Source organism: Hippopotamus amphibius, chromosome 7 (genome assembly GCF_030028045.1).
Source record: "Hippopotamus amphibius kiboko isolate mHipAmp2 chromosome 7, mHipAmp2.hap2, whole genome shotgun sequence".
Lineage (NCBI taxonomy): Eukaryota > Metazoa > Chordata > Mammalia > Artiodactyla > Hippopotamidae > Hippopotamus > Hippopotamus amphibius.
The window spans coordinates 51,454,801-51,467,452 of NC_080192.1; the positions used below are offsets into that span (position 1 = coordinate 51,454,801).

General features: G+C 39.5%; 1 protein-coding gene across 1 annotated transcript in view; it reads left to right on the plus strand.

The window, feature by feature from the left end:
- The first annotated feature begins 498 nt into the window (after positions 1-498).
- Positions 499-12,652, plus strand: part of WIF1 (WNT inhibitory factor 1) — an 80,321-nt gene continuing 68,167 nt past the window's right edge. Inside the window, exons 1-2 of the mRNA XM_057743734.1 lie at positions 499-1,136; positions 1,580-1,719. Coding sequence (XP_057599717.1) covers positions 989-1,136; positions 1,580-1,719 — 288 coding nt within the window. The 5' untranslated portion in view covers positions 499-988. The remainder of the gene's footprint in view (positions 1,137-1,579; positions 1,720-12,652) is intronic.

Consider the following 12,652-nt stretch of genomic DNA (forward strand, 5'->3'; position numbering starts at 1 on the left):
CAGCAAGTATAAAGATATTCACAACTTTTGGGAGCCCTACCCCAGCAGGTCAGGTAAGCCTGTTATCCAGAGCTCAGGGAGCTCTTCCAGGGCCTGCTGGTGAGCAGGGAGAAGAGCCTCCACCGCTGTTAACAATCATCCTCCACGGTGTCAAACAAGTGCGGAACGAAAGCCCCGCGCCCCGGCCAACCGGAGCGCCAGCAATCACGGATGGCGAAGCGCCCAGCGTCAGCCTAGCGCGGGCGGGAGAGGACAGAGTTTGCAGAGGGAGGAATGACAGCGGCGGAAAGGAAGACGTGGAGGAACATGCGCCTTCATTTAGCATCGCGGTACGAATGGGAGTTATCACCATCAATATCGCCTGCGCTCCATCAAGCCCAGCGGAGGCCGTTTACCCCATCTCCCTCCGCGTCTGCCTCGCCCAGCCGGAGGCAGTGGCGAGGGGCGGGCCAGGCGGCTCTTGCAGCGCCCTCCTCCGCGTCTGCGGCCGCCTCGCGCACCTTTCGCGCCGGCTCGGCTGCGGCGCACTTTGGCGTGGAAGTGGCCCCCCCACCCCCCGGGTCCCGCGCTGCCCCACCCCTGCGAGTCCTGCCAGCGCCCCCCAGTGGCGGCCGCCTGGGCCGCGTCCTCGCTCGCCCCGCACTTGCTCCTGCCCTTCGCGCTCTTCCTCTCCCGCTGTATTTAACCCCCTGACTGTTGGCCTCGCTCGGCGGGCTGTCATCTCCTGCTTTGCCAGTCTTGCGTCTCGGCTGTCCCCTCTCTCTCCTGCTCCCCCTCCTCTTGCCCCGCTCTCGCAGTTTCTTCCACTCCCTCCCCCTCCTCCTCCCGCTCGCCCAGCCTCACTCGCATCAGAGCCGGGAGGCTACACGCCCAGCCATCCACGCGGGAACGGCTTGGGCTGAGGGACAGCTTAACGGCTGCAGGTTGGGTAGGTGCGGCCGAAGTTTCAGCTGCGAGAGCCACCGGCCAGGAAGTCCGGAGTAGCAGTATGGCCCGGAGAAGCGCCTTCCCTGCCGCCGCGCTCCGACTCTGGAGCATCCTCCCGTGCCTGCTGGTGCTGCGGGCGGAGGTCGGGCAGCCGCCAAAGGAAAGCCTGTACCTGTGGATCGATGCTCACCAGGCGAGAGTACTCATCGGTGAGGTTTCGCTCCAGCTCTTCCATGAAAGGAGAGATGCATGCATTTCGTATGTTTTCAAAGCTTAATTTCCAAAGAAGATTGGTCTCCCCCTTTTCATTAGCTATTTTCCATCTAAAAGCATATAAACATCTCTCTCAAGAAACCTAAGATGATCTCGTGTTCTGATCATGCTGTTGCTAGTTTCCACAATCCTAAGTTTTTAGGTGGACCCAGTATTTGTTAGCACCCGTTGACTCCACGTCCGCTTCTTTTCCCTGAAAGCATGTGTCTTTGGCATCATTCTTATCACCCACAGGAATATTAATTGGTATGAAGGCAGGTGCTTTGTGAAAAGAAATAACCCATTACTAATTCTTTGGTGTTCTTTTTGTGTGCAAGTTCTGATTTGTATTCTTTTATGTCCAGCTAGTTTGACAGTTTTGTTTTTTTTTTTAAACCAGGATTTGAAGAAGATATCTTGATTGTTTCAGAGGGGAAAATGGCCCCTTTTACACATGATTTCAGAAAAGCACAACAGAGAATGCCAGCCATTCCTGTCAATATCCATTCCATGAATTTCACCTGGCAAGCTGCAGGGCAGGTGAGTTATGTTAACCGGAAAGGTTGAAGAAAATTACCCTTTAATATTTCCAGCACCTGTTGGCAGGTAGAAATAATACTACATAGTGTGTAGTCTGCTACATTTTTTACAATTTTAAAGTGATTTCTCATCTGATCTCCACAACATATAAAGAGTTAACTCCCCTTTATTTAAACATGTCACATAAATTAAAGATTACCAAAGGAAGGGGGTAGGCAAAGTGCCTAAGATCACTATTTTGATAAATCTCAGTCTTCAGGCTGCTGGAAATGTAAAGACCTCAAATACCAACATTACTTTTTTCTGTGCTCACTGACATGAAAATTTAACATAATGTTTAAAAGACTCTATTTTCTGTAGTATATACCAATCACCTGTGGCATCGTTTACACTACAACAAATTTTAGTCTATAAGTATTTTTAACATTGTGCCTTTGAAAAAATTGGTATGTTGAATGTTATTCACTGGAATGATGTGAACTCTATATATTTCTGGTATAAGTTCACAGACTCAAAAAGTACCATATAAGAATGTTTGGAAAATATTGCAAGCTGTTGTTTTTTAAATACTTTCACATGGAAAAAGAAAGCTACGCTATATTTTTATGAAGAAGTGTTCTTTTATTTCTTAGCACATTAGCATCTTTTGCATGTTACCTTTTGTAGAGGTTCAGTATTGCATAAATGACCTTTAATTTGGGAAAGATAGGGAGAATAAATGTTATGTGAGTTTAGTTTCTTTTGTGCAATTGGAGAATTTACTCTAGAGGACAAATGGTAAGTAATAAACTCTTTTGCTTATTAGTTGGTAAAATGTGTCTACTTATGAAAATCATTGTACTTATAATTGAAATCACATTTTCAGATCTTTTTATTCTAAAACTGTTTAAATGGATATCTTCATAAAGAATGTGATCTAGAACACACTTTATAAAAAGTATCTATTTTTAAATGAGACACCAGTTCCCTCTAATTATCTTTTGTATGGGCGTGACCATCTTAGCTGCCTTTTTTCCTTCAGGTCTGTTCTTTCATTTTTCCTTTCTAAAATAGATCAAATCTAGACCCTTCAACACTTCCATTGTCATAAAAGAATAGACGTTTGGATCCACCAAAGTTCCTAACAGGAAGGTCATCTATTCTAATACCCCCATTCTGCAGATAAGTTCACTGAGATTGCTCTTTTTTTTTTTTTTTCCTGTTCCTACAGTTCCCTCTTCATAGGTACTTTATGGACAACTAATTTTGAAATATTGTGAAATCAGTAATCAATGAATGGCCTTTTATTATCGCCTTTTCTTTTTCATCTGAATCTACTGTGTTTGACCACTTGTCAGTTGGAATCAATATTGATTCTGTGTTTTAAAAGGAACATTTTCTTTACTTATACGTCTCTGGATTTGTAGGAACCATTAGAAGGTGGTTTGACTTGTAGCCCTCCCTAGCTGAAAGGTTTCACTAACTGCAGGCCAAGTAGAAAATGTCAATAGCTCTGATTGATTGATTTATCAATTTATTTTTCCTATGAGTTTGTCTTCTAAAGAATGGAATTTGAAGCAAAGGCTTCAGTTCCAGGCTGTCTCGCCTTTGCAAACATTGGCATATTGTTGAGTACAAAATGGATTGCATATCAGACAATCTCAGGACTATTTCTTGCAGGGGATTAGAGAAGATGGTAGAACTGGCATGGAGATGAAGCTTCTAGAATCTCTTTCTGTCTTGTTTAGGTATTGATCACCCACATGCATTATGCAGGCTAATATTTTTTTTAATTAATTAATTAATTTATTTATTTTGGGGGGGTACACCAAGTTCAATCAACTGCTGTTTTTATACACATATCCCCATATTCCCTCCCTTCCTTGACTCCCCCCCCGAGTGCCCCCCACCCTCCCCGCCCCAGTCCTCTAAGGCATCTTCCATCCTTGAGTTGGACTCCCTTTGTTATACAACAACTTCCCACTGACTATCTGTTTTACAGTTGGTAGTATATATATGTCTGTGCTACTCTCTCGCTTCGTCTCAGCTTCCCCTTCACCCCCCACCCCCTCCCAAACCTCGAGTTCTCCAGTCCATTCTCTGTATCTATGCAGGCTAATATTAACACCTCAGTTATCTTTCTCTCTATGTTCAGTCTGTTCCAGATAGGTTACCACAGGTAACTGTGAAATCTGGTATGTGGTTTTTTTTTTTCTTTTTTTTGAAAGATTGAGAGCTACTGGGAAGGGGGAAAGGATCTACACAATGTCAAACAGCAAGATGTTTTAAAATATTATTTAAATTTGACTAATGCCAATAAAGTTCTGTGATTCCACCATAATTTTTGAAATGCATGGAAATTTTGAATATGGGAAAAATGACTTCAATATCCCTTAAGTATTTTGAAAGACATCTTTGACTAAAGCCAAACCGCATCAAAACATCTACATGAAAAATAAGTTCATTCCATTATCTAGTTATTTCATTCAAAAGAATATCAAACATTTAGGGATTTCAACACAAGCAAAATACATGGCTATTAATGAAATTTTAAACTTAACATTTAAGTGTTTTGGCAATACGTGGAAAAAGTTAAAAGAACTTAGGATTGAAGATCTAGTTGAGGAAGTAGGTGTTATCTGCTTCCAATAAGTATTGTCCAGCAACCCAAGGTGTTCTTGGTGCCATTTAAAGTGATTTTCATGTTCTACTTCAAACAAATGCAAGTAAAAAGTACAGTGAGACTCATTCCCTCACATCACGTTGGTCAAGTTTTTTAAAAGTGTTTTTAGTATGTGGGGAATTATTCATACTTATTTGTAGCTAATGTGTATGTTAGCCTTTTTGCAAGGCAATTTGATGGCAAAAGCCTTGACGTAGATCCTTTGCCCAGGAAATTTTACTTCTGGAGAGTCATCCTAAGGAAATAATCATGGATATGAGTAAAATTTTTGGTGCAAGTCTATTCTTGGTCATGATATTTATAAAAGTGAAAAACTGGGCAGAACCTAGAGGTCCGTGACAGTGGCAGGAAACATTAGGAAGAATATTCTAGACATCTACTCAATGCTATCGAAGGATGTCTGGGACAAATTAAGTCAATAGTCTCTAACAGTATATTCTTATGAAATATGTGCACAGACATAGGAAAACATGTCTGATAAATGTCTAATCCTCCAAGGTGTTAACATTAGTTATATCTGCATGTAGTACATTTTGGTTTTTCTATAGTGAATGTGTATTAATTTGTAATTTTAAAACTTATTCTACATTAAATGTGTGTAAAAAGTTGTTCTTTAGAGTTTAAAAGTGTATGATATTTTGTATTATAGTTTACTTATAGGTATTATCCAATGTCATTTTCACACTACATATTACTCAACAAAATGGTAAAGAATTTGTTTTCATGGCTGCTCATAACCTATAGAGCCCAAAGAATTTGCTACTGTTTATCTGATCCTCACTTATAGTTTCTTGTAAAATCTTCATAAATCTGCTTTGCAAAGCTTTGCTGCCTGAAATCAGATTCCCTGACCTCTTCCTCTCCCTGAAATCCTTATTTTCCATGGAAAACCCTGTCTCCATGTTATCTCCCATTGAAAATATTCATTGTCTGACATGTCCCTTGTCAAAGCTTTTAGATGAGAGAAGAATTTCTACTAAAGAGGCTTAGACTTAAAGGACTTTTGATAATTAAGGGGAAAGTACTCTTTATTACTGTATATAACTTTTAATAGTTGATATTTTTCAATGAGGCATTCCTTATTCTAATTTTTCTCTAAATTTGAGACAAGTAGGGGCCATGAGCAACCACTTTGGTTTTCTAAACTACACACTAATTAAACATTTGGAAAATAACCCTTTCTAAACCCAAAAGCTTTCAAATAAAACTTCAGTGAGAAATTTTGTTAGACAAATCTGAATTCTAATACTAGGGCACCACTGCTGATTTCCATATGAACCAATTTGGTATAAGGCCAAAATTTTTTATTTATAAATATCATAAAAATAGATCTTTATGTATAAAGAGCATATAGACTTGATCTTAATCACTGTAAAGTATTCTAGCACCTGCATAAAGATGCTAAGGTTCTGTGAATCTAGTACATAGTTAATAGGGCATCTCTTTTTATGTTGGCTTTTTTTTAGCAGTGGTGGTGAATTGATCCTGAGCTGTTGATACTAGTTTTCCAACCTCCTTATGCCTGGACTTCTGTGATGTTTGGCAAGGGTTCGAGTGAAATTGGTGTCTATGGAATAGAAATTCTCTGGATAAAAATAACGGGCCAATATTAACTTTAAATCCACCACCTAGATTACTAAGCAAGCTCTAACCATCTGTACTAACAGGTCCAGATCTTAGAGTAAGCTTTTTATAGTGTACAGTGGTAACAATTCTTATAACCTCTAGAAGTCAGTGATATAGCTTCATTTTTCTCAATTTCAAGATGTTTAAAAACAAAACTTCCAAGTGTTGCTGTGGATATAAGAAAGGAAGAAGAAAATTTTGTCTGCTGCCCTGGGGAAGTGGGTGGTAATGTGTATACTGTGGAAAATTGACTTTATTGGGTTAAGCTGTGGAAATGTGCTCCTTTGTTCAATGTGTTATCATTGAAAATAGAAAATATTAGCTGTGCTGAAGATACAGTGTATAACGTGAAATATTTTCCAACATGTAGGGTTAATTATAAATGTGTTCATAACCTTTACTAGCTCTCTATCAATTAAAAAAAAAACCTCTTGAATTATTGAAAACTGCCAGAAATAATGACAATAATACAAAATCAAATATAAGGAGAACCCAAGAACTTTGCCTGGATAGTTGTGTCTTTGTGAATGATTCCAGTCAGTAGCACCCAAATTCAGCTTTTTAAAAAAATGGTAGTATAGATTACTTACAATGTTGTGTTAGTTTTAGGGGTACAGCAAAGTGATTCAGATATATATATCTATATATATAGATATATATGTCCTTTTTCAGACTCTTTTCCATTATAGGTTATTATGAGATGTTGAATATAGTTCCCTGGGTTATACAGTAGGTCCTTGTTGTTTATTTTAGATATAGCAGTGTGTATCTGTACCCAAATTCAGCTTTAAAATGAGGAAAGTACCACTGGAAAAAAGAAAAGTCAGAAACAACCCATTTTTCTGACAACTGACTCACAGTTTTGCTAATTAAAAAAAAAATCACTCTACTGACATGTGTCTGTAAGATCAACTGGATAATCCAGTTCTGTCATTCAAATGCTCCTAAAGCTCCTGATAGCTTGTTTTTGCAACATCGTGTTTGAGATGACGTAACACTGGCCCCCTTAAATTGGCTGCAGTTCGAGGGCTTAAATTTCCCCCTTGGACTAGTTGAGTTAAAGAGACCTGTATTAAAATGGTTTTTTCCTTCCTTTCTCCCCTTGACAAAAATCAAAGAAAAGCAATAGAGAGTGAATTCTCATTCAAGTACTTCCTCTCCCTCTTCAGAGGAACTGCCAAATGCCCTTAATCACCTCCTCGCAACTCTGAAGTTATGGTAATACTTATTATTATTATTTAAATCCTTTAATGTGTGCTGTCCACACTTTTTGCTAATGGAGTTATGATTGTGTTGGTAGTTACAACGCAAGTAGTTGCTTACCTTCCCCCTCCTGGGGTTTGTCGTCATACCTTTGCGGTCGTTTTATGTCACCAAATGGAGGAAATGCCTAGTTTTTTGACCCCTGTTCCTTGGTTTCAAAGTGGGAATGTGAATATGTTTACATACTGTGGGCATGATTTTTTTTTACAGAAGGTACTCATATCAAAAGCACAGCTTTAAACCTTTAATGTCGAGATTCTGCTGTGCTGCGGTATTTTGCATTGTGGTGCTGTAGACATGCCACTAGGGATCAAAGAGTAATTCTGCAGAGGGCCCATTTCATTTAGCAGGCAGGCATGTGCCAGCCATCTGTTGTATCTGCTGATAGAAAACAGCAGTAAGTTTCTCAAACTTTTGCCAGGAAAAAAAAAAAGTCTTTATAGCTTAGAGGAGATGAGTTACAAGGTACCTTGTAAGGCACATCTGGTTCTAGAGCGATTTACATGGCATAGATGTAAACCCTGCCCTGTCTTCCTTACACGGTGGTGTAAAGGCACATAAACAGACCCTTTGCCATGTTTATTCCTGACTTTTAATTGCTTGCACCATTAGAAGTTTTTTAAGTTGTTGTGGTGAAGTGGAAAGGGATGATGTTCAATAAAGCATTTTGTTTTGGATTAAAGTCATTTAACTTAAATGTCCCTGATGAATAGGATAGGTGCTGTGAGGAAAAAACTTTGGAGATTGAGAGTACAGTGAAAACGCTTTTCATCCTCCAGCCAGATCTCTGGAAGAGGTATTGTCAGATCACGGGCTTTTTTTTTTTTTTTAAATCAGGGCTTCTTTGCTGCAGTTTTTTAGCCAACTTGCTCCATTCGCCAACCTGGGATGAACTTGGTTACATTCCCCTGAACCCTTAGTGGATGGTGAGTTGTTCTCCCGTGCATGTTACTCTCTGCCTCCAGCACTCAGTCAGTCAACAAATACACTCAGTCACTGGAGCATACGAAGAGGAGTAAACATGGTCCCTGCCTTCATGGAGCTCATAGTCTAGGAAACAAATATCCATCACACTCGGCAAATGAGGTTAGAAACTCTCGGATTGGCTGAGAGCACAAAGAAGGCCACCCGTTTCCCTGTCTGGAGGAGGAAGGGGGCCAGGAGCTGAGCAGGTGATGTCCAAATTCATTCCTGCAGGATGAGTAAGCTTTTATCAGACCAGCAAGAAAGGAAAATGCCTTCCAAGTGAAGAGCTTAGGATGTTCAAGTGCATGGAGGTCTTAAAGGGGAAAGCATGTTCTAGGTGATCATGATGGACCTAGTATCTCGTCTGCGAGGTAAGGGAAATTCGGTGAAGGGGATGTCAAGATCAGACAATGGAGAAGGGTTTGGGGAGAGGAGAAGGTAGAAGCAATTCAGGGAGATTTCTCTCTTCTTTGCTGTGAAGAGAACGAACTCAACATTTTCCAGCTTTGTCCCAGGAATATATTAAGTAAATCTTTGGTTCCTCTCTTGGGTAGACAGTGGCTTTTCTTTTCTTTTTTAAAATGTATTCAAGTATGGTTGATTTACAATGTTGTGTTAATTTCTGCTGTATAGCAAAGTGATTCAGTTATATATATACACACATTTTTTTTCATGTTCTTTTCCATTATGGTTTATCACAGAATATTGAATATAATTCCTTGTGCTATACAGTAGGACCTTGTTTATCCATTCTATATATAATAGTTTGCATCTGCTAATCCCAAACTCCCCCCAAAAATGCCTTTCCCATCCACCCCCCCCCACCCTTGGCAATTACAAGTCTGTTCTCTCTGTGAGTCTGTTTCGTAGATAAGTTCATTTGTAACATATTTTAGTTTCCACAACAGTGGCTTTTTTACAACCATAATTTAGCTCTTCTTTCTTACTAAACTTTTGGAAGAGTTTGCAATAAATACTCTCAGCTCCAGGTTAAATTTTTTTAGGTGATTAAGGCATAGAACTATAAAAAATCATTTTATGTGAGTGCATAGGAAAAAAATTTTGTCATGGAATCTAGAACTTTGAACTCACTATAAAAGGATGCTTGAATAAAGAAAATAATGTTAATTTAAAGAAGAATTGACTTGCATCTATTCTCAGCTCCCATACTACCTTTCTAAGTAACAAGAAGACCTTTCTAAGCATCAAGAAAAGTATAATAAAGATATAGAAATTACACTTGGCAGGTGATCTTTCAGTTGAAATAATGAGAGGTTGAATGCTGGAAATGGGTTAATTCAAACTAAGCCTGCTTCTTCAAGTATTTGATTTTCTTTCAAAACCTATTAGTTAAAACTCTAAAGTCACAGGGCAAATTCTGTCCTTCCCTGTTTTCCTCAGATAGGCATATGGATGTCTATGCCTCTGAGCTGTACATTTTGTCGTCTTTTCAGATTTCATGGATGAATCTGATGCAAGAATCTTGGAAAATATCAGGCATCGTTTGAAACCCATTCACCTGAACAAAATCTCACAGGGCAGCAGTGTGTTGTGGGCCTGGGACAAAGGGACAGATCTGGGGAGTGAGTTCTTAGCTGGTAGTGAGAGAAAGGACCTGAACCCAGTCCTTGCTTGGCTGCACTTGGCCAGAACTTGGATCATGCATTGGGTACAAAACATGATTAAGAACCAAGTCCCTGCCTTTGAGAAAATTAGAAGCTACCTGGAGAGACGGCTATATGTAAACAGATCATCTTAATAATTCTTTGTAAGTGGTATTGTAGAAGTACTGAGGCATTCCCAGGTTGGAATGAGAGCACATAGGAGATGTAACTGGCACTGAGTCTGACTATTGAGTTGGACAAGCACAAACATGGAGGAGGGGATGATTTTAGGTAAAGGAGACAATGTAAGACAAGGCATAGAGACCAGAGATACATTATCTGGGGAACTAGTACTTTGGTGTGGCTGGAGTGTATATGCAAGATAGGAAGTGGACAGAAAGGCAAGAGGTAGGTCTAGACGACTTTGTTCTTCACGTTAAGGCATCTGAGACTTACTCTATAGGCAATGTTGAGTCAGTCCATGGAAAAGTATAAAGTTACAGAGTCAGAGTTACAGTTTAGATCATACTGTCAGTAGAATGGAGGATAACTTTGAAGGAGTTGACAACAAGGAGAGAAATCAGGGATAATGAGATATAAGATCAAGGATGAAGAGAAGGGAAAAATGGATTGGGGAAACATTTAAGAGAGAAAAAATCTGAAAGTATTGTTGCTAAGAATAAGGAGTGCCTCATTTCCTCCACTTTCTGCCTTACTAACTTGGCAGTATCCCTGTTAGCCTTTCTGTCCCCTACCCCCAAGCTCACCCTTCATGCCTCAGGGCCTTTGCACATGAAGTTTCCTCTGCCTAGATGTATTCCTGCTGGATTTCTGTGGGGTTTTCTGCCATGTTTTCCCCATGTCTGATCAAATGTCACCTCTAAGAAACTTTTCCTGACTCCCTCCCCTAAAACAAGAGCTACCCGCCCCCCATCACTCTGAATCTCCTGCTCTGCTGCATATTTTTTCATGGCACGTAAAATAATGATAATACTTGATTATATTGGATTTTAATTGTTTGACTTTCCCAATAAATGTAAGCTCATGAAAGCAGGGACTTTGTCCTATTCACCATATAATTCCAGGTCCTGGAACAGCTCCTGATACACAATAGGCAGTCAATAACTATTTGTTGAATGAATGAATACATTATTGTTCTCATTTGGTAGATAAAGCCACTGAGACACAGAGGAGCAAAGGAAACACAGGTAGCAAGTGACAGAGCTGGGATTTAAACCTAGGCAGGTGAGATCCAGAGCCCTTGCTCTGATAAATGCTAAATAGAGGTATGAACACAGAGCAAGCTCTGAACACAGAGGAGGAAGCAGCTAATTTTGGCTGAGGAAGTAGGGGAAGCCTTTACCAGAGAAGATATAATAATCGAACTGGTACTTGAAGAATGTGCACGAGGTGGTTTAATCAGCTGAGATGGGAATAAGTCACAGGAAGGAGGACTATCACAGGCAGAGGCAAAAGAGTTGTGAAAGTGCATTCTGGGAAAGGCTGATGGTGCCCAAGACTGAGGCTTGATGAGTGGAAGGGAGAATACTGGGGGCCAGGGATGGCGGGAGACAATCAGGCTGGACATCTGATAAGGGCCAGATGAAGAAATACAAGAACCCACAGAAAGGTTACTTGACCCAATTCTTATATCTATGAGAAAAGCAGTTTAGATTACCTCTAAACACCTTCTAAATTCTGAAACATGATTGTATGTCGTAAGTAAAACATCTTCAATCATTTAATATTAATGGTAATATCTTTATATAGACTGTAATGTCTGTCTCTAGATTTTAAGTCAAGGCAGAAAGATTCTTCCTCCAAAATGGTCTTGTTGTCAAATTTAAAAAGATTTATCTGAGACTCCTTTCTTTATCCTATATTAATAATAACAGTCAATACTTACATAAAGTGCTCTGAACTGGGCACTCTTCTGAGCACTCTACAGATATTATCTCATCAGGTCCTCACAATAATCCTGAGGTAGGTACTATTATTACCCCCAGTTCATAGATGAGGAAACTAGGACATAAGGAAGTCAAATTACTTGCCCAAAACTATACAGCTAAGAACACTTATGTACACATTTATGTATTTCAGAGATCTGTCTTTGATAATTTTTGGAATATCTGCTTATTCCAAAAAATAGCAATTCAAAGAACACTTACCAATGTTTACAATATCCTAGGTTCTGAGAGTACAAATTTTGACTGATCTAACTGCCTTCTAGGAATTCACCAGCTGGCGGTGAAGACCATAGCATCAAAAAGACTATCATAACATGCCTAACTCACACAGGTGAATCTCACAAATATAATATTGGCAAAATAAGCCAGACTCAAAGAGGAGATAACAAATTATTCCATTTCTATAAATGTCAAACACAGGCAAAATTAATCTGTAATATTTAAAGTTGGTTTAACTACTTTGGAGGGGGAAGTTACCAGAAAGGAGTTCAAAGGGAGTTTCTAGGGTGCTGGTGATGGTTTGTTTCTTAGTCTGAGTTTTGTTAACATAAATGTGTTCAGCTGTGAAAATTCATTATAATCTGTATACTTAATAATTGTGCATTTTTATGTGTACAAATATATACTATAATAAAAAGTTAAAAAATAGAAATTAAAAAAAGGCTATCATAATCATTGTGATAAATTCTCAGGGCCACCATGTACAGTTGGACAAGGTTTTTCATTGCATGAGGGAACCTGACCAAAGAGGCAGGTTCAACCTGACCAAGCTGAAATCCAGCCTATATTTTGCTTGTCAAGCTTTATAGCCCAACACAGAGTTGCCTCTGCACAGGGGGGACACT